The sequence below is a fragment of the Cololabis saira genome, chromosome 7 (genome assembly GCF_033807715.1).
Source record: "Cololabis saira isolate AMF1-May2022 chromosome 7, fColSai1.1, whole genome shotgun sequence".
NCBI classification, from domain to species: Eukaryota; Metazoa; Chordata; class Actinopteri; order Beloniformes; family Belonidae; genus Cololabis; species Cololabis saira.
In genome coordinates this window covers 40,754,559-40,781,705 of record NC_084593.1, presented here as the reverse complement: position 1 = coordinate 40,781,705, position 27,147 = coordinate 40,754,559, and the positions used below count along the sequence as shown (strand labels likewise).

At 41.2% G+C, this 27,147-nt stretch overlaps 1 protein-coding gene across 7 annotated transcripts; it reads right to left on the bottom strand.

The window, feature by feature from the left end:
- On the bottom strand, positions 1 to 26,037 carry LOC133447278 (protocadherin-10-like). Of its 7 annotated transcripts, none has more exons than XR_009782899.1 (6): positions 23,117 to 26,037; positions 22,128 to 22,186; positions 21,814 to 21,920; positions 18,315 to 18,472; positions 15,032 to 15,137; positions 1 to 1,422 (listed from the first exon to the last, which is right to left on the bottom strand). XR_009782899.1 is itself a non-coding variant. In XM_061725903.1 (5 exons), exons 1-5 carry the CDS (start codon positions 25,682 to 25,684, stop codon positions 1,369 to 1,371), a joined length of 2,946 nt encoding a protein of 981 aa, XP_061581887.1. In that variant the 5' UTR covers positions 25,685 to 26,037; the 3' UTR covers positions 1 to 1,368. The 7 variants fall into 7 exon arrangements, 2 of the variants coding, with proteins under 2 accessions (XP_061581887.1, XP_061581888.1); XR_009782900.1 differs by having other exon boundaries at positions 1 to 974; XR_009782897.1 differs by lacking the exon at positions 15,032 to 15,137 and adding an exon at positions 9,363 to 9,487.
- Positions 26,038 to 27,147: the final 1,110 nt, after the last annotated feature.

Below are 27,147 nucleotides of genomic sequence, written 5' to 3'. Positions count from 1 at the left end.
AAACAATCAATGAAAATGTAAAATCTTTTCTAAAAGCAACAGGGAGCCAGTGCAGCGCAGCTAGGACAGCGGAAATGTGGTCACGCTTGCAGTAAGAAGGCGGGTAGCTGCGTTTTGTACCAGAGTGAGTGGACCACTAAAAGATGACTGGAGATAACAAGGTAATATTTTCCTACAAGGTAAAAGGCTTCAACTGTGAACAAGAGAAGCAAAACCTATTTCAAACAAGCCAGCGTAAACGTTTTTTTCTTTAGGGCGTCTGTGTGGTAGATTAAAAACAGAGAGGACATTTGTTTAACATCATTCAGTTTATTGTTAGCTAATTATGTGTTTTTATGTATTCCAACTTAATTGCGTACAATTTTTTTTGCATTTCCTTTATTTATAAATTAATTTTCAAGTTATTACTTACAACAAAACAGAGGTACAATAAATATCAACAAAATTATATATATATATATATATCATCTGCACTTTCTGCAGTAAAGCCTTCAAATAAGAATGAGAACCTCAGAAACAAATTGCACCTATTTCTGGACAAGTAGATATAGATGGATTTATATTGAGTTTTACATTGAGCTTGAAAGTTCTTAAGAGTAATCAATTCTGACATATTAAAAACAAAATATGGTGACTCAGAAAAGTGTGGACCAGGCACTGTCCTCTTTGTGTTGAGAAAGGAAAAAATGACCTTAAAAATAAGAAAACAAGGTTCATAGTAGACAACAGATTTCAATATACACACCTGATCACAAGAGTGGAATAAAAACATTCTTAAACACAGTATTGCATCATGAAATGCACAAAGATTCTCCTGTACAATTTGACGTCTCATTGAAGTACAAAAGCTGCAAGACTTGTTCCTCTGGGTCGCTTTCGCTTGAATTTGCATTTCCTTCTTTGCATGTAGTCCTCATCAGGGCTTATTGTTGCAAAAGATGTGTGCATCAGTGCTGTAAACGGGTGAACACAGACTGGAAAAGAACAGAAGGACATGTGCTCAGTCTCTGCAATCACTGTTCTTGCTCTTCTGTCAGATTCCCAGTCCCACTGAGGAAAAAACGGGTCTCCTAGTAAAGCTATCCATTTAACTGACTTCCAACATTGATCCCATCCCCTTTGTCTTGTGTCCAACTGCCACTAAATCTTAGGAGTAGGGGTTTTTTCCTAAAGGATGGTGTGTTCAAAGTACCTCAAGAACAGTAGTAATTATTGACGTCCTTCAGGAGATATTTCCTGATTTTGTTCAGCCAGCTGTCATTTTATTTTAAATTTTTACTGTGTAAAGAGGGATGAAGGCAGGGAGAACAAAATATCCTCAAAATGTTCTCCTTTTTTACAGCTGGTTGTAGGTGAGAAAATGAAGTGTCAGGCAGTTTCTGTTATGTCCACACAGAAGGAGCAAGCACATTCTTTTCTTTGCTGCAAGCAGAGAAAAAAGGAAAAAAACAAAATGCCTCATTAGACATGTATCATTGTGTGTGTGTGTGTGTGTGTGTGTGTGTGTGTGTGTGTGTGTGTGTGTGTGTGTGTGTGTGTGTGTGTTTATATGTTCACATTGTAAATGTTCATCAATGTCAATATAAAAACGATTTATCAGAATCAGTTGTAATATATGTAAATATGTAAAAATAATACTTACTACTTATTATTATAATAATTATTATTATACATCATAGTACAAGATCCACAGCAACGGTACATTAGATTAGTGAGACGAAGAAAAAGATATTGGTTTAATGAATGAATATTAGTGTGTGTGTGTGTGTGTGTGTGTGTGTGTGTGTGTGCGTGCGCGTGCGCGTGCGCGTGCGCGTGTGCATGCGTGCGTGTCCGGGGTGGGTCTGGGGGCAGGAATTCTTGCATTTACTCAAATTAGAGGTTTAACAAATGGACAAATGATGTGTGTGAGGTTGTAGTATGAAAATATTAGTATTGGCGGAAGTGAAGTTGTTGATATTATCAATTTATTCAGGACAACAAAATCAAAGGTAGAAGCATGACTGGTTTCCTACGAGAGCCAATCAGATGCGACTTCACAGCGGGTTACGCCCACTGAGTGGTAGAAAGACTGAGTGTCAGAAAGACTGAGTGTCAGAAAGACTGAGTGTCAGAAAGACTGAGTGGCAGCGTAAACTTTCAGTTTGAGCAACTGGAAAACATCTAAAATGGGAAAGAGCTGTTGTGCGATCGACTGTACTCATAGATTTAGCAAGAAATCAGAGTTATCGTTTTACAGACTGTAAAAAGTTTCCCCCACTAGTTGCAGCTATTTTTGCCACTCAGTGCGAGGAAGGGGACGTGGTCCAGTGGGAAACTGACGTCAATGCATACCCTCTATAAATGGAACACCAAAAAATACACAAGAACCACCACTATGTCCCATAGCTGATAGCATAGGATCAATCACTTACAACCTCTCAAAAGCTCTAGTGGAAATCATCAAACCCCTATTTGGTACAACTGAAAACCACTGCAAGAACTCACAACAACTGGCTCAAGAACTCAACAATATAACCTTAGCGAAAAGGAGGAGTCCTCATCGCACACGATATTGTATTGTTATTCATCAAAACCCCATTGAGGTAACACTAAAGATTGTACAGAAATTACTTATGGGGAGTAGAAAACTTGAAAAAACACAAAAATCTGACGATATGTTTACATTTTGTTGCAAATTCCACCTATTTCCAAGGCAGAATTTACAGGCAAGATGGGTTCACAATAGGACATCTCAATCATGAAGAGTTTTTTTTATAGGGCCTGGAAATCAAAGCCAGTCATACAGCACCTGAGCACTATAAACCTACACTATGAGAACAGTAGGTCGATGACATCCTGGAGCAAATAAAAGCTGGAGATACACAAGAACTCACAGATCTCCTGAACACCATAGACAACACTGGCAACATAAAATTCATTTAGGAAGAGGAAATAAATCGTACCATGTCAGTCCTGGACGGAAGACAGCAGTATTACAATTACAGTTTACAGAAAACCCACTCACACAGACCAATACCTCCTCTGGACATCAAAACATCCCACAGCACAAACATTTTCAGGCGTCAGAACTGGCCAATATTACAACAGATGGTAAAGACAGACAGAAGGAGGAAAAGCATATTCAACACCCACTCACACTCTTTTATCCAAGATGGGCTATAAACAAAGGAAAACAATGAGCACAATCTAAAAGAGAAGAAGCAAAAACGAAACAACATGGAAAACAACAAAAATTAAAACTGCAAGCAGCGATGAACGGGCCCTCGCACCCTTGTGCACGTTCAGGCTGCAGTGGAAGCTTGTATGACTTGCATGTAGATTCTTCAGGTCTGGACATTTAGTGGATGACACCACCCACGACTCTCTATATCAAACCATTCAAAAGTTATGGCAGAAAGTAGGAACTATCAGATATCGACCAATCAGAAGAAGGGGTGGGGCTAATTCAGGCCAATGAAGGTCAAGTACTCAATACCGAGTCCGATGACACCTCCCACATGTCTTTATCACAACCTGCTTAAAAGTTATGGCAGAGAATAGGGACTAACAAATATCGACCAATCAGAAGAAGGGGTGGGGCTAATTCAGGCCAATGAAGGTCAAATCCTCAAAACCAAGTCCGATGACACCACCCATGACTCTCTATGTCAAACCATTCAAAAGTTATGGCAGAAAGTAGGAACTATCAAATATGGACCAATCAGATGAAGGGTGGGCGCACTTTTTGGCGTCTACGTCGCCACCGTAACGCTTTTGACTGAGAAAAGTAATGCCCATCGTCGCAGGATCGAGACGCACATTTTGATGTATAACACACCTGGGTGCACGTTACGGTTCGGGCCGCATTAACGGCCGAAGAAATGGCATAAATTGCGCCAAAATTACATGATTAATTCAAAATGGCCGACTTCCTGTTCGGTTTCGGCCATGGTGCCAAGAGACTTTTCTTTAAGTTGCGACATGATACAGGTGTGTACCGATTTTCGTGCATGTACGTCAAACCGTATTGTTGGGCTTGAGGCACGAAGTTTTCTAGGGGGCGCTGTTGAGCCATTAGGCCACACCCATTAATGCAGACCATTAAATATCAAATTTTTCGCCAGGCCTGGCTTGTGTGCAAAATTTGGTGACTTTTGGTGAACTACCAAATATGGACCAATCAGATGAAGGGGGGGCGTGCTTTTTGGCGTCTATCGTCGCCACGGTAACGCTTTTGAAAGAGAAAAGTAATGTGCGTTATCGCAGGATCGAGGCGCACATTTTGATGTATAACACACCTGGGTGCACGTTACGGTTCGGGCAAAGAAGCGGCTGAAGAAATGGCATAAATTGCGCCAAAATCACACGATTAATTCAAAATGTCCGACTTCCTGTTCGGTTTCGGCCATGGCGCCAGGAGACTTTTCTTTAAGTTGCGACATGATACAGGTGTGTACTGATTTTCGTGCATGTACGTCAAACCGTATGGTGGGGCTTGAGGCACAAAGTTTTATCTGTATGGACCAATCAGATGAAGGGGGGGGCGCGCTTTTTGGTGTCTATCGTCGCCACGGTAACACTTTTGACTGGTCCAGCCTGAATTATCATTTAAACGCTAAACATGTCCGGACAAGTTCCACTGTAAACGTTACAGGTACTAGGGCTAGCGTGAGCTCACTTCACCAACACACGTTTGCAACTGAACAGGAAGATATTTTTTCTTTTGAATTTCATTTATTTTAGAATTCGAATTATTTGGGGACCTTTAGCAGATATGAGATTAGAATGCGATTAATTAGATTAATTAATTATAAATCATGTAATTAATTAGATTCATCTTTTTAATCGCCTGACAGCACTAATAATAATACATGGAAAAAAGAACTCAAAAAGAATGCAAAAAAGGAGACAGCAGGGAGCTTCACTGGGACACGAAAGAACAAAGTAGAACATGGAAATAAGAAATCTGCCATCATAGATCACAGAGCACGAACCATATCATGGACAGTGACAAGGGCAACGTCTTTACGTCTAAGACCAACAAATTCAAACGATGGATTAGAGTGTCCATCGAAATCCAGCAGCAGGCAAGTGACACCATCAATCAGGTCAAGGGAGTGTGGACTCTCTCACATGCCATGGATTCCATCCTCCAATGGAGATGTAGGGGGAGTCTGGGAGAGCAACTTTGACAGGGCTCCCTGACCGGTTAACTGATAAATGACACATCAGTAACATGTTGGATGATGCTTTGAAGAAGTCTGGAGTTCAAAGCCGAAAACAGCTTCTAAATGCTAAATTATTTAAAGAAAAGAAAACTATAAATAAACTGTATTAGGGTTTGTTTTGCTTTTACATGTTTATAACTGCATAGAAATTTGGATGCAAGAATGATTTGTGAAATGTATGTTGCAGCAGGATTCAGCCACCATGCAGAATATCCGGCAGGATGCAACACAAAATATGTTTATCCCACCTGTTATTGACTATGACACTCTTCAGAACTAATCCACAAGTGGTAGAGTGGCAGCTCTGGGTCCTTGTTTCTCAGCTCCCAGCTGCAACTGATTAAAATGGGAGATGGTGATGAACTAAGCGGAAGCACCTGTTTAATTCCCTGCTCTCTACACTCCTGCTCACAGGATTATCATAAAGTCCTTATCCACTTTACTACACTTCTGACAGTTTCCAACTAAGTTAGAGTTTGGGGTGGCCAACCCCTTAAAACTGATGAGACAAAAAGGCTCTTTGTCCGATGCATCTGCAGGAAGAAAGGGAGAGAGAACCGAGGTGGATGGAACAGCAATTCTTCATAGAGAGCTTGTTGCCTGGCAGAGCACATGTAGGCCACGTTTACACATTTGTATTTACAAAAACGGATATTTCCCCCTCTATGTTTTGATAAATACCATCATTTACACGAACCCGCATAAATACGCTGTTATGGTGCTATGAGCAGCCAAACCTACAGGGGGCAGTGTAACGAGAAGATAAAGTCCTGCTAGCCAATCAGAATCCTGGAAAAAAACATCAACAAATGACACGAGTAACTTCAGTGGCCAAACAAATTGTAAACACAGGTCGCACACATGATGCTGGTGACGTTTCTGTCGCATAATGTGACGTTGTGAAGCCTAAATGTCCGTTTCCCTCTGTTTACAAGCAAACGTGAAGACAGAGTTTTTGCAAATCTCCACTTTGGCCGGAGTTTTCAGAAATTATCGTTTTTGGTGACTTTGAGCTACGGCCAAAACGCATGAAAACACCACCGTTTTTGCTACGTGTAAACGGGGTAGTAGAGAGCACCCTTTTTGGTCAGATCGACCAGGAGGCTGGGTGGTAATCCTCATAGCAGAAACTCCTCCGACCCAATGTTGGGAGGTCAAGGGCCTTCGCATGGCGCATTAACTGCCATTCCCACTCCTCTTCTGGTCAGGCCATTGCCTCAAATGCATCCGGAAAGCTTAGTGGATATTCTGTCACTGACATTCTGCATTCTGGTGCAGAATGCTGCACGCAACAAGTTTATCAACCCAATTAGTTGATAATGAAGACAATTAATTTAAACTCATTAAACTCTGCAGGAACATTTTGAAAGGGGGCAGTTCATAAACACAGAGCTGAATTTGCTCATGTCTTACGTGTCCCTCTTCCTGATTTTAATAGGGAAAAATCCTTTCATGAAAAGAACCACAGAACATCCACTTCATGTTCATGCACTGGTTGCCATGCGTATTGTCCCGTAGTGAACATTTGTATGAATCATTGTAGCAGGTTGAACCTGGTAACACACAATCAGTGTGTTTACATGGGAAGTTTAATTCCTCTTTTATTCAGAATTAAAATTAAATCTGATTTAAAATGATTAAAAATGACCATGTAAACACCTAATTCCGAATGAAAATGGCCATTCCGAATTAAACTTAATTCCGAAGTAAGTGGCTGGTTTATTCCGATTTTAAATCCGAATAGAATAATTCCGCGATCATGTATACACTCATTCCTCTTTAAATTAATTCTGGTCTTTCTGCGCTGCTCGTTCCCTCGCCCGTCTGTCTCCATGGCGCTTATATTCCGCGCTGGGCTTGTTTTCCAAACAAAGTTTCAAGATGGCAGCACGCAGTAAACGCTGGTCGTGCCAAAGCACGGTCTTCTATCTCCCTCCTCAGCACTCAATAGAAAAGAAAATCATCGACATGATGTTGTCGTGCTGCTGTTTCAAAAATAAAATCAAAACCAATCCAAAAAGGATGCTAATAATGTGGTCCTCCATGTTGGTGCTAAGTAGTAAGTTAAGCGAGTAAGTAAAAAAAAAAAAAAAAAAAAGTTAAGCGAGTAAGTTTGTTTTCTTCAGGTAGACGTAAAAACGTAAAGACGTCCGCCCCCTATCCAATCAGAACCTTCCCAACCCCCAGACCTTAACCGGAATTGGATAAAGCCGATCAAACGTGTTTTCCATGTAAACCTCAATTCAGAATTACTATTTCCTTGTAAACTCGAAGGAAAATAGTTTAATTCTGAATTATTTAATTCTGAATAATTCATTCCTAATTAAAAAACATCATGTAACCGTGGCCAATATCCAGCAGACTAAGAGAGGTTTAGAGGAGTTTATTGAGGTTTTCTTTTCAGAAAAGACTCATAGACTCATAAAAACGGGCTGCAGACACAGCAGCTCTAGTATATCCTCCCTCCATCTCCAGCTGTCACTTTTTGCAATGGCAGCTGATGATAAGTGAATGGATGCAGCTGCTCCACTGAACCACTGCTTCACGGCTCCCTCTACAGCTGAGCACAAACCCCACACCGCCACCACATTTGTTTACTAATAATTTACAGGTTTATATTATATATCTATATCATGAAAATGGTGTTGCATCATTTCAGAGATTTAGGAAAGAAATTACGTTAATAATTAGTGTGATGTTAGAGGAAGAGGGAGGAGAATACGAAGTCACAACAATGTGTCAGGATCCAGCATAGAGGGCTCAATTAAACCTTGTGTTCGTGTGACAGGTGAACAGAATCAAATCCTTACAAATCAAAAAAGAGGTAAGGAAGTTCTGAACCATCAATTTAAACATTATTGCAGTCATACAGAAGTGTTAAAGATCCAATATTATGCTTTTCCTGACTGAAAAAAATGACTTAAACTGTAATATAATATAGTCTTCAGTTTCACTAGTCATTTTAGGAGGTACAATAAAAGTTTTTAAACAGGAAACAAACATGTAAACTTTGCAATTGTTCTCTTTAAAACTTCCTCTTCCTGGTAACATATTTTACATTGGCAAATTGGTCCTCTAAATTGATCATGTTACTAATGTTAACTAACTGTGATTAGACCAAACCCAATACATTGGTGTAAATAATAACATGAACTGAAAATGGCTGCAGGAAATAGTTCCTGCTGTCATTGTAAAGTAGTGGGTCTCGAGCATCCAAGTAGAGAGCAGACAGACCAACTCCAATGATTTTTCAAGTTTATTTCTTCATTTTCTCAACCCCATTTTCCCATTTTCAAATCACACCATCTTCTTCTCCCCTAAATCTAAACCCTCTCAGTATATACACAGAAGTCACTCATCAATTAAACTCAGATTAACCATTCCCTACCAACGGGTCACGTCACACAAACACTCTAACCAACCTAATCAATTATATGTGCCAAAACTAATTTACAACTTCATATGCATTTTAGTTACCTAAAGAGTAGAAAATCCTTTTAGTGTCCCAAAAGAAAAATCAAACGGACAAACACAAATAACCAGGGTAAAAGAAAATCCCCTTGCTTGGTATCACCCAATAATTCGAATCACTGATATTAAGAAAAGACAGGAAATGCTGGGCTGAATGCTGAGCCGGCCATTCCCAAACACTATACTTGAATGGTAAGTCAAAAAAAGGGAATTAACAAATGGTAAGTATAATCAACCCAATATGAAACCTGTAAGTAAATAAACCTATTAAACTAACATTGTGCATTTGCTTTCATTTCCTAATGTTAGAGAGCCGCCGCGTAGCCGCGTACCCTACGGCGTAGGCTCTGCATTGATTTAACGCAGAACCATAATTCACGCTTAGGAAGTTGCTTTGGAGTTAAAATAAATGGCAGAGGTCCCACTTGGACCTGGAACAGGCTCTCCAGTGGCTTTGATAAGCTGCTGGTGAGGAAAGGCAGTGACAGTGCCAGACTAGTTAAGGCCCTGTCACACCTTGATTTAGCCAGTGTATGCCGACATGTGAAAAATGTGGCAAATACGCTGACGTAAATTGAATAAGTCTTTTGGATAAGATCAGAGCGAGATGAAGCATGCTGTCATAGATTGTAGTATAACAAAGCTGTTGAAAATGTTTGTGCATGTACAAAATATATTCACCTCAAGACTATGGTGACCAAATGTCCATTCGAGAGATTGAGGATGTGGCATGGCTGAGACAAGAGTATGCACTAGCTGTCCTCCAACATCAGTATGGCCTCATCAATTTGACGCTGTACCAGATGCTGCCCATAGAGCCCGGGGAAGAAGAAGGGAACAGAGGAGAAAGAACTGGTTAAGACCATGGATCGGGAGGCTACAGCAGTTTGGCATGTATGACAAGCTTATGGTGGAACTCTGTGGGCTGGGAGGAGGTCGAGGCCACAGACGCAGCCACTGAAGCGTTGGAGCCTGAATCGTCTCCACCAGAGGGTGAGCGTGATGGTGACGTTGTGGGTGATGAAGGATATTCCTTGCATTCACGTTCACTCACACGCTCATGGCCAGGAGACTCTTTGACAGGGTTCTTTGATGTTTTCTGCATGGGGGTGATGTTGATGTTGACACTGCGACTTCTGTGATGTCTAGTGCAACTTTGATCGGCAGCATTTTTCTAGGCCATGCCAGGTGATCGTCAGTGATACACTGCATGCACTATGGATCATTTATACAATCGCTGGGCATAACTTGCAAATGCCGGCAACACTCACAGCAGTCTTTGGTATTATTCATCCAGACTTTATTGAAATGTTCTGAAGAAGTTACTAATATGTTATGTATATGCTATTGTAAGGGTAGAAACATTTTCTTTGGTTTATCTTGTTATTGATCAGTAGAGTTTCATATTTCATGTCAAATACAATATTCATGTCTGAATAATTATTCTTCATTTTTTAAATGCATTTAACGTACCTGCCAACTTAATTTTGTATCATAAATGTGGTCGATAGGTTTTCCTCTAGTTGCGCTTGGTGGACCACGTGTTCGGAACAAAGACATGTGAGAAAGCAAGACTAAAATGCAGGGGGTTGTAGTTTCTCCTCCTCCAGTGTCACCAGATGTAGTTTTCTCCCTTTTCCGGTGGCGCTGGACTGGACGAGGGGACGAGCCTCCAGAACCAGCCAACCATGAGAGAGGCAAAGTCTAAACCATGCCCTCTTCACCTATAGTATAAATGATTACGGTCGGGGTCTCTGATTATCAGTCAGTGATAGACTCTTGATATCAAGTAGTCTGTACAATAAACACTTCTGGGGAATTTTGATCAAATCAGTTCCTCCTTCCAATTTTTGAACCGGTGATCAGATTTTCTTTAAATAGAATTGTGACAATTTGTATATGACCAAAATTGAAGAAAAAAACCCCACTGATAGTTCAGTGTATACAAAGTGTGTTTAACCTTTATTTATACAGGTCAAATTCCATTATGAGTCAAATGGGTCCCATTTACAAGTTTTAGGTATGTTCCAGCCAGCCACTGTTGGACTTCATACAGGTACTGCGTTAGGGTCTCTGCTGCCTTGCTGGGTGACAGGAGCATAGATGGCCGTGTCATCTGCATAAAGCTGGAAGCTCGCCTCAGGACAGGTTTTAGGTCAATCATTGATGAGTAGACTAAAAAGTAATGGACCAAGAATTGATCCTTGGGGAATCCCCATTGTATTTTCTTGATTCATTTTTACACACTGCTGTCTATTAGGGAGATAGGACTCAAACCAAGCAACTGTTTCTTTGGAAAATTGAAGGATTTTAACTTAGCCAGTAGTATGTTGTGACTGATAGTGTCAAAAGCCTTTTTAAGCTCCAGAGACACTTCCCCCACAACATTACTGCCATTGTTTATGTTTATGTAATAATGTCTCGGGGTCATGTTTAGGTTCTCTGGAAAGAACAACTGTTGTAATAGACGCTATATAAATAAAATTGAATTGAAAATTGAATTGAATTGAAATTACCACTGTCAAAAGATTGTTTTATGATTTCAATGGAAAAAATATTTTCAGTTTCGGTTGAATATTTTGGTTTGATTCCAAATTGTTGAGAATGCAGCAGTTGATTGTTTTCTAGATGTTCAATAACCTGTGATGCCACAACCTTTTCAAGTACCTTTGAAAACACAGGCAGAAAAGAGATAGGGCGATAGCTGATGACCAAATCAGAATCTCATGTTTTGAAAATTGGTGTAACGATAGCTTTCTTCCAGCCATTTAGAACTTTACTTTCTCTAATTGATAAATTAACAAGATGAATTTAACAAGCTCTGTACTCTGTCTCTTAACGAACAGAGTTTATAAATTATAGATATCCCTTGCCTTAGAATTTAATGGATGTTAAATTACTTCATTTATTTATTTTATGCTAAATAAATGACAAATGTCTACGGCCTCCGAGTCAGTTACAGCTGTTATACAATCAAAGTTTTGTTAATTCTTGGACGCATTTTATGAGGTATGTCATAAATTCATGAGCCATTGTGATCTTATCAGTTATGGTTATTCCATTTATTTTCAGCTCTCTAATTTATTCTTGACCATGTGATCTGTTGATTAAATCTGTTTCCACAGGGTTACACTATGGCTATTAGCATTTCCTATCAGCTGTGTGTAATATTTAGTGCTGTCAAGCGACTAAAAATTGCTGAGAAAAGCCCTCAACTTGAGGTGTTTTCCTTTGAATTCGTTACATTTTTGTGTCAGATCAAAATATTGATATATAACAACTTCAGAGGGGAGAGCATATAGGCCTACAGGAATTCAAAAATCAGAACCAACACCAAACTGAGATGAACTACAGTGGCAGCGGTGGATTTATGGAATAAGTTGGAGAGGGATTTGAAATCATGTAGAACCTTAACCTTATTTAAAAAAACATTGAAAAGAAGGATGATTTCTCTATATCAACGTAATGAGCGGTGATGCTTGCTATTTTGATTTGGGTATTAATTTAATTGGTGATTTGATTTGATTATTCAAGGATGAAGGAAACATGTACAGTAGACTGCACCTTTTTTTTCTTTCTTATTTCTTGAGGAATCTTTGTTATCCCCATGGAGGCAATCTGTTTTACTGGCAGTCTTATCTCTTACTTCTTGCTTTTATTTCATTACTTTAAATAATATTTTTGAGGGTAGGCAATGAATAAGCTTTGCTTCAGCCTACACCTTTTTCGGTCTAGATGTTATTTGTATATTGGAAACTTTTTTGTAATGTTTTCTTTGAACAGTGTATTTGTTTCCTTGTAGTCATTTTTATTTCATTTTTAATTTTGTAAAAGCTATTTTGATGTTTGTCTTATTTTTATTCTTTTTTTGTGATGTCATGACCGAAATAAACTAAACTAAACTAAACAACAAAAAGTGGCTTTATAAAGTAATTTATTTATTTTTTTAACAGGCTTGAACAGATGCAGTCATAACTATTTACAGTACATCCTCTTGGCAAGAACATTCACCGGCCTCTCGGTCGCAGACGTGCACATCTGCGGGCTGCTCTGCTCCAGTTTGTCTGGTGAATAGCGTTGCTGTGGCTGGATACATAGCTAACATCGTTGCTGCTAACGTCAGCTCTGACCGCGCTCGCAACCGGGACTTTGCATTTATGTGGTAGGCTAAACTTGAGCTGCTTTGGTGGTAAGCAAAGTCCTTTTCACAAAGAAAACAAGTTTTAGAAATGTAAATTTCCCATTCACCGGACCAACCACATTCACATGCTCCTCCATTTTCACCTCTCTTCTTCCCCCCCCACCTGTCCAGCTACAATGGGAGTCTACCAGCGTAGCTAACCACGCCCACACACAGTGATAGCCAATCAATGTCCACTTCAAGGCAGAGGTGTATAATCCAGGTGCCATAAAGTAAAAACCCTGCCATGTTTCTGGATCAGCCTGTACATTTAGAACAGGGGTTTTCACTAACGACCTACCATCTACCTGCAGAGGAGCTGGTTTAGTGACCGGTTAGAACAACTGCTGGACTGGATTTTTACTTTATGGCAGCTGGATTATACACCTCTGCTTCAAAGTGTGACTGACTATTGTTTTTCCACTCCTTTTTTTTTTTTTATATATATATTTTTTTTTTTTTAATTTATTTATTTTTTTTTTATTTTATTTTTTTTTATTTTTATTTATTTATTTATTTTTTTTATCCCCGATTTTTTACCCATTTTCATCACCCAGTGCTCATACCTAGACAGTCCTTGGCAGTCCTTTCCACTCCTAACAACTCAAGAAGCACAAACTTAAAAAAAAAGCCAACTCGCAAACAGAAAAAGTAAAGTAAGAGATTAAAAAATAAAGTAAATGATTCAAAAACATAACGCGCTAAATATGCAGGTAATTAATGAATCGCAATTAAGGCACTTATTTGACACCCCTAGTAATATTATGACTTTGCGTTGTGTAATTCCTGTTCAACTTCATTTCTCAAACTTTTGTACAGAAGATTATCAGTATTACGTTTAGATGATAATGTTTTTAATGCCATTGTTTCAGTAGTATACAATTTTCATTATTTAGCCAGGGTGGAGTTGCTTTCTTTTGCTTATATTTAATATTTTTGAAGTATTTTGCTATTAAAGTTTCCATAGCTGTAGTCATGGAATCACGAAAGAAGAAAAAATAAAAAAAGTCCCCTTTAGGAAAGAAGAAACCTTGAGCAGGACCAGGCTCATAAGGGGGACCCTCCGGCAGAGCATATTGGAGATGGGTTATGATTAAATAAGTCTTACTTCTTCTTACCCCTTTTCAGACATGTTAAACAGGATTTATGTGTTACGTGTATCGTTATGTGTGTGTTTTGCAACCATTATGTTGCATGAAAACTCCCACTGCAGCCTCAAGAAAAGGATATATAATTGTTCATCTCCAAAATATCAATGACCGAAATACACAGGCTGCTAACTGTAAAATTCACTCTCCAGCACAAAATAAAAACTATATTTCTCAAACAATTATATATTTTTATGGATACCCAATAAATCACACACTTTTTTGGGGACAGGATTACTATACTATCTGTTAACGATATAGACTAGGTATTAATGAGTTGGAAAGTGGAGATTAGATTTTCCCCACTTTTTGTTTTGATCATTTTGCAGATAGGAGCTTATGCGTTTCAGCCATAGATATACTTTACATTTTTCATGAATAGAACTTCAGCTCTTTGTGAATAGCAGTTGCTCCTTTGCAAATAAGACTGCATTTAATTTTGCTATGATATCTGCGTGTTCTGAAGACCATTCCAAGGAGATGGATTGCTGTCTCATTTCTGTATCTATTAACATTGTATGTTTCAGGATATTATTATGTTTAACTAGGGTATAATGTTGAACTGTACCCAACCGTCACAGTTTTGGGTTTCGTTACGGTTTTTGGATTTACGTCCAGTTTTGTTTTGAAATCCCATGTCCTTGTTTAAGTTGTGTCTTGACTTCCTTTGTTCTCATCTGTCCTCATCGTTTTTTATCTGTGTCTCGTCAAGCCTTCTTTGTATATCTCGTCTTTCGCTTGCCGGCCTGTACTGTCTCGTGTCATGCTGTGTGTGTGTGTGTGTGTGTGTGTGTGTGTGTGTGTGTGTGTGTGTGTGTGTGTGTGTGTGTGTGTGTGTGTGTGTGTGTGTGTGTGTGTGTGTGTGTGTGTGTTTTGTTTTGTTTTGTTTTTTCGCCTTGCTTTCCTGCATCTGGCTCCAACTCAGCCACACCCATGACAACAACCTGGTTATTCTGCAGATTTGGTTATTCTGGTGTACTTGGCACAACACCAAGGGCAGAAACACAAACATCTTCATCTACCTTAAAACAATCCTAATGGTGCAGCCATGGGTCAGTTGGTAGAGTGGTTGTTTTAAAATCAGAAGACTGGTGCTGTGATCCTCAGGTCCACAACGTCTCAAAGTGTCTGTGAACAAGACACAAAGGCTATTGCATTTCCAATTTGCAAGATAAAACTTTTCTTAAAGGGGACCTATTATGGCATTTAATGTCTATTTTAAACAGGTCTTGAATGTCTTAAAAACAAGCTTTTGATTGTTTTTTCTATATAAATTAGAAATTCAGCCTCTGGGCCATGTCTTTATCTTTACCGTTTCTAACCTCATTATCTATGTGGGATTCTGAGTGGGCGGGGCTATGATAATGAGGCACTGTGCTGATTGGCTGCCTGAATGACGCGATACACCGCTACGAAAAAATGGCGGAAGCCCCGGCCGGCGGAGTTAAGCCTGAATTATTGTTCTGCGTTAAATCGACGCAGACCCTACGCCGTAGCCTACGGCGTACCCTACGCTATAGGGTCTGCGTTGGTGTAACGCGGAACCATAAATCAGCCTTTACACTGTGTCATGCATGCGATGCGAGCGAGCGTCAGCGATAAAATAAATTCCATTGCTTTATTTTCTATTGGACTGTCCTAACTGGCCGCAGCGACGCAGCGCAGCGTTTTGAGCTGAATATTTGTTGGACGCCCTGCTTCTATTTTCTTCCTGTCGCTCACGTTGAAAGCCGGTTGAAAGCGCTGTAGGAAACAGTCATGATGAGGAACGGCTGATCCAGTTAGTTGAAATGAGAAGTTATCTCTATGATTCCTCCTCATTTCACTACAAAAACCTCAATAAAGTGGCAGCTGCTGGAGGGAGATGGACAGAGAGCGTCTGATGTCACGCAGTGCTACGATAGTCGGACGCTCATGCAGTTACACGGTTTTATAGTTGTGGCCGTGGTTTGCATTTTGGTTACGTAACGAAAATCAGCAGAATCTGAACGGCTCGTAGAAGCCACATGACACTGGACGGCTCATCCGGGCGGCTGTACAGACACTGCAGAATCTGGTTGCTTTCCTCCTTCTCTGAGTTGGCAGGCTGAGGGGAGACCACTTTATATATGTTAAAGCAAGAGAAAACGTGTTTTTCATAATAGGTCCCCTTTAAGGTTACATTTAGTATCCACATTAGAGTCAAATTTGACTTTCAGATATGGAAACATGCTTATCTTTTAGATAAACATTGTGATCTGGATGGACAAAAATGTAAACATTTGGAAACAATGACACCGATTAACTTCAAAATTTGGTCTTCTTTCGTCTTCAGATCTGTACCCTTTCCTGATTGCCTGTGCCAGGTAAGATAACTCATAGATGTGCAACAACCATATAGTCTTTAAAACAATGGACAAAGCAGTAGGTCATGTGACCCAATGGCTTCTGAAAATATGATTCAAAGCCAGTTTTTCCACACATAAGGGGCACAAACCATTATTGCTCAAGAGGCAAATGGGAACATGAAGCTCAATCAAAGGTGCTTTGCACTCAGCTTCTTCAGCTGAACCCCGCCTAAATATCTGCAGAGCTGCTGGCAGACATTTACAGCGGAATATACCGTTTAACATCTTGACTCCAGGGCGATATCAAAAATGACCATCAATAAATGTAATGCTTTATATAGATTTTTCCTTGTGTGGTATAAAAATATTCATCCTCCTCAGAGTTGTCATGGGTGTGAAATCAAATGTTTGAAACCAAAAGGTTTTTTTTGAACCAGGCTGTAAATATGTTTATTTCTGCTCTTAAGTTGGACTTTTAACCTGGGAGTCAATGATGATTGACCTTCTATTGGCCAGTCATATCGTTTTACAGACTGCTGAAAAATAAGCTTAAGAGAGAAATGGATCGCTGCAATTCACAGAAACAACTGGATTCCAGGCACCGAAACGTGGATTTGCGGTTCCCATTTTGTATCAGGTAATGTTGGATTTTTGGGTAGCTAACGTTAAACAGTCAAATCATAAAGTTCGGTGTCCTCATAACTTTAATTTCTACAACAAATCCTGCCTTGAAGTCGGACCAAGCGTCAAGACTTTTGTATGCCTTCAATCTTTGCTTCGTGTATTTCCCCGGCGTAGAAATTAAGTACATATAAATATCAGGAAACTGGATTTGTGGCCAAATATTAATGTCCATGGACCACTGGTTCTTGGTAACTGTACCAAATATTAATGTCCATGGACCACTGGTTCTTGGTAACTGTACCAAATATTAATGTCCATGGACCACTGGTTCTTGGGGTAACTGTACGGGTCACTGTCAAGTCTTTGACAGACTTTGAAATGCAGTTTGAAACTGCATTTGAAATTAATGCAGACTAGAGTAGATGTAGCATAAGACTCCAGCTGTCCTTCATGTGCTCATCAGTGTGTGATTGTAGGTACAAATATGCAATATCCTGCACATTGATAATGGGAAACAATGTATTTGAATAGACTTGTGTGTGTAGAACTGGTCAAGAGAAACATTCATAGGGTGAGACATTTATTTTTGTTTTCATTTTTTTAAATTCGTTTTTCGTTTTTAACTGAAGCACATGGCTGCACATGGAATACTGACATGAGCTAGGCAAAAATTCAAATTCTTTTCTCAATAGAGAGATGGTCCAATGTGATGATTATGGTGGAGGAAATGTTAGTGAAATGGTACTTTTCCACTAGTACCTACTCAGCCCGACTCGCCTCAGTTTGCCGCTTTTCCACTAGGGGTCTAACGTGCCGAGTAGATACTTTTTCTGTAACTATTCTGCCGAGGTTCTTAGCGGCTTAGTCGGCTGCATCTGATGTCATCACACTACATGCCACCGATTGGTCGGGGGATTGGCCAATCAGATGTCTGTTAGGATGTGACATTTCAAGAGCAGCTTGCGGCTTCTTGTTCATTTTATTCGAAGAACAATGGCAGCACAGAATTCTGTTCCGTGGTCTAATGGTGGCAGAGGAAAATATTCAGAGAGAGCTAGATGGAGCGACGAGGAATGAAAAAATATATCAGGAGCTTTCTCAGTCCATGTCTGCTCAGGGCTACAAACAGACTTTTCAGCAGTGCCGAGACAAGTTGTGTCTCACAATCAAGTACGTCACAGCAGTTTCACTCCAACCCTGCCTACTTCTGATCCCGGTATGGAAAAGAAACAAGGGCAAGCTGAGTCGAGTCGAGTCGGGCTGAGTAGGTACTAGTGGAAAAGCGCCATAAGAGAAGCATCCCTTTACCAAAAGTGGAAAATCAGCTGTTCATTTGTTGCGGTCTCATAAATACCTCCGTATCTGGGACTGAGTCCATGCCGGGGACGTGAAGGTTGATGCGGTAGTCTAGACCCTGTTGCCCTTCAGAGGTCACAAAGTTTGGCATCCAGCAGCGGTCAGAGTGACCCAGAGCCTTACACTCCTCCGTGCAGTTAGAGAATAGATCCACAGCTGGAAATGAGCAGAAGGAAGAAAAGAGAAGAGCGGGGAAGATGTATGGTATTTAAGTGACAACAGAGATTGAAAAGTCATAACGACACATGCAAAAAAAGAGACAAATATTACAGTATTTAACATATTTCTGGTAATATTATTCTGTATGTAATGCAAAGATACATCAGTTTGATTCTCCATAGTAAATCTTTGTCTCTAAAACACACACACAAGCAGCCACACTCACAAACACACACATGCAAATAAAGGTTTAATTCAAATCTTTTACATATATGGATGTTTTTTCTTTTGTTTCTTCTTCTTCTTTTTCTTATTCTTATTAGGGCCCGAGCACTGACAGTGCGAAGGCCCTATTGTATCTGTAGGAATTTTTTTTTTTTTTTTTTTTTTTTTTTTCCAACGAAATGAGGGCCTTTTTTCCCACTAAACGTGCCCCAAAAGTCACCAAATTTTGCACGCAAGCCAGGCCTGGTGAAAAATTGGATATTTAATGGTTTGCATTAATGGGCGTGGCCTAATGGCTCAACAGCGCCCCCTAGAAAACTTTGTGCCTCAAGCCCCACAATACAGTTGGACGTACATGCACGAAAATCGGTACACACCTGTATCATGTTGCAACTTAAAGAAAAGTCTCTTAGCGCCATGGCCGAAACCGAACAGGAAGTCGGCCATTTTGAATTAATCGTGTCATTTTGGCGCAAATTATGCGATTTCTTCGGCCGTTAATACGGCCTGAACCGTAACGTGTTATACATCAAAGTGTGCGTATCTATCCTGCGACGACGCGCATTACTTTTCTCAGTCAAAAGCGTTACCGTGGCGATGCTAGACGCCAAAAAGCGTGCCCCCCCCCCCCCCCCTTCATCTGATTGGTCCATATTTGATAAGTCCTATTTTCTGCCATAACTTTTGAATGGTTTGACATAGAGTCGTGGGTGGTGTCATTTGACGCGGTTTTGACTCCTTCACCTTAATTGGTGCAAATTAGTCCCGCCCCTTCTTCTGATTGGTTGATATTTGATGGATCCTATTTTCTGCCATATTTTTTGAATGGTTTGACATAAAGAGTCATGGGTGGTGTCATAGGACTTTGTTTTGAGTCCTTGATCTTTTTGGGTGAAAATTGAACGCGCGAGGGCCCGTTCATCGCTGCTTGCAGCTTTAATTTTATTTGACATTTTACTCAAATGAAACCTAGGGTTGTATTTGTATGGTTGTATTTTTATACATAAAATCTCAGCATGAGCACATACGGGGCTGTGTAAGGTTCTAATCTTGAAACTTTAATGCATGACAGTCTTCTTACAGTCAGAGAACTGGTAGTCCTATCAAATCAGTCACAGCTGCCTGGCTTGGCCCGCTGATATCTTACATATACTCACAGTTTATACTCAACCCTACTCAACCCACAAAATAACGGGTGCCATTGTTGCAAAGTATTAGCTCTAGCAGCTATCAAATGAAAGACTATGCACTTGAAACTTTATGACTCCATACACATATGGCAGCTCAGTCAAGGTGAAAAAATGTTCTACTATGGCAAACAAGACAAAAAAATTTAACTATGAATACACAGCAGCTAAAACGGGGTCTGAGATGGGTTGTACAATGTTTAGCTCTGGTGATGTTCTGCTTACTTATCGCTGTTAATCATTTAAATCAACTGAAGTGACAGTGAAAAGCTCTATAGCACAATCAGATACTACGTTTACATGCAGTCAAAATTCGGGTTAAGGTCAATATTCCGGTTACTGAAACATTGGGAATATTCTGTTTCCAATGCGTGAGCAAACAGGGTTATCCCTGTTTACATGGTAATTAATCATTTGGGATATCTGGATCAAACCAGCTATGCACAGAGAACGCCATGAAGCAATGAAGTTATTAGTCGCCTCCTGGTCTTGGTTTCTCCGTGTTTATAAGAACTTCCTGGACTCAAAAGACCACGATTCTTGCCAAAAGAACATGGGCAGAAAACAAATTCATGTTCCTTTTGATGGGGAAATCCCGTTTGGCGTTTACATGACCCAATATTCAGTTAGAAAAGCAGTAACCCAGGGGTCATTTTCGGGTTTTTAAAAACCAGAATATGAGCAAATTCCGGTTATTCAAAAGGGTTATTGGTGTTTACATAGCCGTGCGTAACCGGGTTATTGCTAATATTCTGGTTAGAAAAGGGTTATTGACTGCATGTAAATGTAGTCAGTGCCTCTGGTGCAGCTGACCAAGCATGACAACACATTCCACAGCTTGCACCAAAAACCTCTGATCTGAATAAAGATTTAAAGCTGGCATGCATATCTCAGTGAGCCCTAGTCTAAAGAGTCCAAATGGTTACTAATAGGTATGGAAAAGTGGAATAAAAAGGTATCAAGTCCTGTAAAAGGGTACTGTCAGGAGGAAGGGAAGTGAAAACAAAGGAAATTGAGACAGGGCGGTTGTGGGGAGATCTAATAGCATGGAGAAGTGCTTGTAATGCATGTAAAAAAAATGCGACACTTGTAAATTAATCTAATGAACAAATGAATGGACCTCATTTTGTTGGCTAAAGGAGGCCACTTCCAAGTACTTCTGTGCATGCGCCACCTCATTAAAAAGCCTGTCACATCTTGTTAAGTGGTCGTAGGAGTGACCACGCTCCCAGCAGCAAACACCTCATTTAATGGCACTGCATATTTACAGACAGCAGCTTCAGATTTGATCACTGTCCAATCATGTGTCAATCATCTTATGCCAGACAAGATACAAAAAAGTATTAAGAGAAACATTGTAATCATTGGCAAGAGAAACATTGTAATCATCAGCAATCCCCCTGTGCTTTTGGGATTGTGTCCAGAAAGGCATCTGGTGTAAAACATACGCCAAATCAATATGCAGACTGCAGTGATCTGGTGTGGCAACCCCTCCGAAACAGAAGGAAAAAGCCAACACATTCTCATCAGAGCATAGCTGTTGTAAACAGGTCACAAAGACGGGATCTAGTTCTGTTACACTGAATTTAAAGGATAGCAGGAAATCACAAGACAGTTTAACTCAAGGCCAAGCTGAACAGCATGAAATGGCTCATTTGATACTGACTTCAACTGAGTGTTAGTATCAATAGTTTCATAGTAGCTCTAATAACCAAGCTGTTTTGTTTGTTGCAACCAGATCTTGTTACCATTAATTATCTCCTTTGGGATCCCGATCACATAGTAAACACATGCAAATCAATGAATCCTCCTCAGGACCTATAGAAACTTGAAAGCCATTGATCTTTCCCTTGATCCACCTTAAAAACACCAAAATCAGCCTGCTGGGATAAAAAGAGGCGACGCTATGCATACAGTCAACCTTACCAGAAGAATGGCCTCGATTAGTGGCGTCATGATCACTGTCCCCCTGCTCGCTGTCTCCATGGCCACTGTCTTTGGAGCTAACCAGATCGGCCTCCTGAAAGGCTGAACTGAAACAGACAAAAAAAGAGCAGCAAAGCCTCATTTTCATTTCAAAATATATTTTTCTGATCTCCCTGAATAGGTGTAAATTGCCTTTACTGTAATGACTGTCATTTTTGAGTCAACTAGATGAAAAAATAAAATATTAGAGCTGTATTTCAGGTTGTTGTGAAAAGAAAGTGGAAGAAAGCCTGCTGTGAGAATCTGGTTTTTACCTGTTAACACGTCTCGATCTGTCAACCAGGTAGCTGAGCTCAGTGCGCTGGTGTTTGGTCTGAAAGAGAAGTAGATTTTTCTCTACATCATTTCAACAACTTATGTAACATAATTTGCATAGTGAAAAAAAGTACTGTCAGTATTTTCATTTTCTCATATCTGGTTTGGAGTACATGTTTGAGGTGGTGCAATTTCCACAAATATTTTACGAAGGCACAAGATGAAGCAGTGCTGCTCTTTTATGAGGAGCACTGATATGATCTTGTGTAACTTTAGAGCATTGTGACTGTACCATTCTCCCTGGGGGAGTTTCATACCAGCTCATACTCACACACACACACACGTCAAACATACCGTCACTTCCACAACCACCAGCAGAAGGGGTTAGCAGAAGACATGCTTCATGCATGTGTGTGTGCATAAATGTGTGTGTGTGTGTGTGTGTGTGTGTGTGTGTGTGTGTGTGTGTGTGTGTGTGTGTGTGTGTGTGTGTGTGTGTGTGTGTGTGTGTGTGTGTGTGTGTGTGCGTGTGTGTATAAATGTGTGGGTGTGTGTGTGTGTGTATAAGTGTGTGTGCGTGTATATACAGTGTATATATACATATATATACTGTGTGTATATATATATATATATATTGTAAAAATACATATATACACACACACACAGTATATATATGTATATATACTGTGTGTATATATGTATATATATATATATATATATATATATATATATATATATATATATATATATATACGTATATACTGTATATATATGTATAGATATATACTGTGTGTATATATATGTATGTATATATATGTGTATATATACTCTATATATGTATACTGTATGTACACGTGTGTGTGTTTTGAATTTTGCTGATCATGAAATAAATGAAATAAGGATTTGTATTTCTAAGAATCAATCCACTTTATGAATGCAGTTTAAGACAAGTTCCAGAAACGTGAATGTATGTGGGGATGACTCTTACCTCATTAGATAAAATGCTGCTGTTTGATATGATGTCCGGCTGCTGGTCTGTGTACACTGACACTATGGCTCCACAGGGGTTGTGCTCGGTGTCTGTGCTCCTAGACGGACTGTATGGCTTCAGGAACATGAGGTCGGTTTTGGCAGACTCTGGAGTCAGGCATACCTGGTAGCAATAGTTCTGGTTCTGGTGGTGGGAGCCAAAGCTCCCCGACTCCTCAATGGGGACTTGCGGCGTACCAGTCCCGCTAACGTGGACGTTACTCTGCACCAGCATGATATCCGACTTGCTGAGCTTCTTCTTCCGGGACCGGTCCTGCTTGGAGCAGGAGGTGCTGCAGTCCAGACAGCAGTCGCTGACCAGGCAGGTGTGAATGTTGAACTTCTTATCCTTCTGGCAGCGCACCGCCAGCACAATCATGACCAGGAGGAAGATGAAGGAGACAGAACCGAGGGCAATGATGAGGATAAGCGTGAGGTCCAGGGTGTTATCCGTGGCTTTGTTTGGGCCTACTTTGTCCCTGTCGCCCTGGCCTTCAGCCACACTGTCCACCAGCATCACCAACACGCTGGTACTGGAGGACAACGGGGGCTGGCCGTGGTCTCTCACCATCACCAGCAAGTCGTACAATTGGTGAGTGTCCCGTTTAGATGACACCCGCCTTGCAGTCCTGAGGTCCCCCGTCCTCCAGTCCATCCGGAACATGCCGTTCTCATTCCCCCTCTGGATGCTGTAGGACAAGCGAGCGTTCTCACCGTCGTCTGCATCCATCGCCACTAGTCTGGTCACCAGGTATCCTGGCTCAGCGGAGCGAGGGAGGAGCTCCTTGGCTGTTCCATTCTTCCCTACAGGAGCGAGCATTAGTGGGGGATTGTCATTCTGGTCTACAATGATCACTTTGACCGTGGTGTTGGAGGACAGCTCCGTAGTACCTGCATCCTTTGCCTGGACCATAAATGTGAAATGCTTGATCTGTTCATAATCAAAGGACCTAAGAGCATAAAGGTATCCCGTCTCCTCATTGATCGACACATACGTTTTGACTGACATCCCCTGGATGTCACAATCCATGATGGAGTAATTAATGAGTGCATTCTGTCCAGTGTCACTATCAAGAGCTGTCACGGCGTGTATATACGCCCCAGGAACATTATTCTCAGTCACATACACGTCATATACAGACTGAGTGAATGCAGGCGCGTTGTCGTTCACGTCTGAGACCTGGACGCGGATTGAGGAGCTGGTTGCGAGAGCAGGAGTTCCTTTATCCCTCGCCATCACCGTCACGGAGTAGGAGTCGGCCCGCTCCCGGTCCAGAGGCCCGTCCGTCACGATGGTGAAGTAATTCTTAAAGGAGGACTTTAACTTAAACGGGACGTCTCCGAGGATTTCCACGTGGAGGTCCCCGTTCTGGCCCGCGTCCCGGTCCGTGGCGCTGAGCAGCGCGATCACGGTGCCGGGCTGCGCGTCCTCGCCCACCGCGTCCACCACGGTGCTGAAGCTGAGCTCCGGCGCGTTGTCGTTCACGTCCCCGACTTTCACCAAGACCTTGCAGTGCGCGGGCACGGCGTTCGGACCCTGATCCTTGGCCTGCACGAAGATCTGATACAAGCTACTCTCTTCGAAATCCACCTCTCCGCGCACCTCCAGGCGGCCGGTGCGCGGCTCGATGCCGAACAGCGCCTTTACGCGCGTGGAGACGTGGTTACTGAGGGAATACACGATTTCTCCATTTAGTCCCTCATCTCGGTCTGTGGCGTTCAGTTGTATGACTAAAGTCCCCACAGGTACGTTTTCGGGGAGACTCACCGTGTACACGGGCTGGTCAAACACCGGCACGTTGTCGTTGGAGTCCAGAACCTTTACGCGCAGTAGCGCGGTGCCGGTGCGCGGCGGCGCGCCGCCGTCCACCGCCGTCAGCACGTACCTGTGCACGGCCTGCTGCTCCCTGTCCAGCAGCTGCTCCAGCACCAGCTCCGCGAACTTGTTCCCGTCCGTTTGAGTCTGCACGTCCAGGTGGAAAAAGTTGTTGGTGGTGATTTCGTACGTGCGTAAAGCGTTGGCGCCCACGTCCGGGTCGAAGGCGCTCTCCAGGGGGAAGCGCGTCCCGGGAGTCGCGCTCTCCGAGATCTCCACCGTGATGTCCGTCTCGGGGAAACTGGGCGGGTTGTCGTTTATATCCATCACCTCGATCTCCACCCGAAACAGCTCCAGCGGGTTCTCCAGGAACACCTCCATGTTGAGCTGGCAGCTGGGGCTCTGCTTGCAGATCTGCTCCCGGTCGATCCGCTCGTTGACCGACACGGCCCCGGTGTCCAGGTTCACCTGCAGGTACGGGGTTCTGGAGCTGGGCACCACCTGGAACCGCCGGGAATCCGCTTTGGTCAGGTCCAGCCCCAGATCCTCCGCGATATTCCCCACCAACGTGCCGCGATCCGCCTCTTCTCGGACAGAGTAGCGGATCTGGGAAAACGCTTCATCCGTAAGGCACGCGATGATTAGAAACACAATCATTGCCGGAAAAAGAAGGACACTTGGCTTAAAGAAAAACGCGTCATAGACCATCATCCTTTTGTTAACTTAACTTTAAAAAAAAAACCTCAACCATCTCTGCCTGAAGTTACAAGTCTCAAACGTCTTAACAAATATGTAAAAAGGAACAAAATGATTTGATGGCGTTTTTAAATATTTCAATAACTTTGAAAACTGCTGTCTCCTCTGCTGAGCCCCGGAGATTCTACTGCGCGCATCTCAGTGAAGCGGCGAGTCCATCCAAAGACGCGGTTGCTGCTGACTAGAATTCATGTGAGAATGAAAAGGCCAATATAAGGTCTTTTTGGGTGCCAGTCCGTAATCAGATCATCAGACATGTTTTTTTTTTTTTTGTTAATCCAGTTCCAACCTCTGCCCCTCCATGCGTTCTCCCCTGGTCGGTACTGAGGCTGCTCACGCACGTATTTGCCTTTCCCTATGCATGCACCTCCCTCGCGGTTCCCATGGCCGGATTCTACATGAGAGCTCTTGATTGGCTGCTGGAATTGACTGTCAACATTGGCTTGGGCTTCTGTATCTCTCTTTACCCCAGTTCAGCTTCAGCTGCCTCCTTTGATGAGTAAAACACTTGTATGCATGTATTCATGTGCATACATATGTATATATATATATATATATATATATATATATATATATATATATATATATATATATATATATATATATATATATTTGTAGGCAACTTTCATATGGCTTTATTTATGTATTTTCTTTCATTCTCTAAATCCTAAATGCAGTAGTTTATAAAAGCTAAAAAAAAATTCTTCTCCTTTCCTTTTTTCTTGTGAAAAGGGTAGGCGTCATAATCTTAAACTTCAGTCTACACTTTTTGGTCCTTGGTTTTTAGTTAAAATTGTACACACACACATATATATATATATATATATATATATATATATATATATATATATATATATATATATATATATATATATATATATATATATATATATATATACCAAAATTATATATTTTTTTGTATTACACTGACGATTTACACCTGTACTTTGGGTTATTTGTGTTGTAATTTGTTTAAAGGACCAATAGACTAAACTAAACTAAATCTAAATCTAAAACACTCACTTATTAGGCTACTTTAATCACCCATCAAATTCGGAATGTGTCCCACTATCCCCGCTATAAAGCGCATGACTAATGAATTACTAATTCGAAATGGTGGAGGACTTGTTGACATGGTGGTAGGGATTTATGAGTCCATGGATATGCAAGGGAATCCGGGTTATTGCATTGGAATATTGTAATATGCATGCAGGGAGAATGCACGTGCTGCTCTCAAGACTGCGCACTTTAATCGCATTTAACAGTCCTAACGTTGTTTTCCTCTCAGCAGCAGGAGGAGCTGATGCACTCATGCATGGACCACATACGACACCTGGTGGTGAAGCATTCATTCACGGTTTCATTCATATTACACACCTGGCTAAAACATGGGATTTGATATATTATTATCAGTGCTT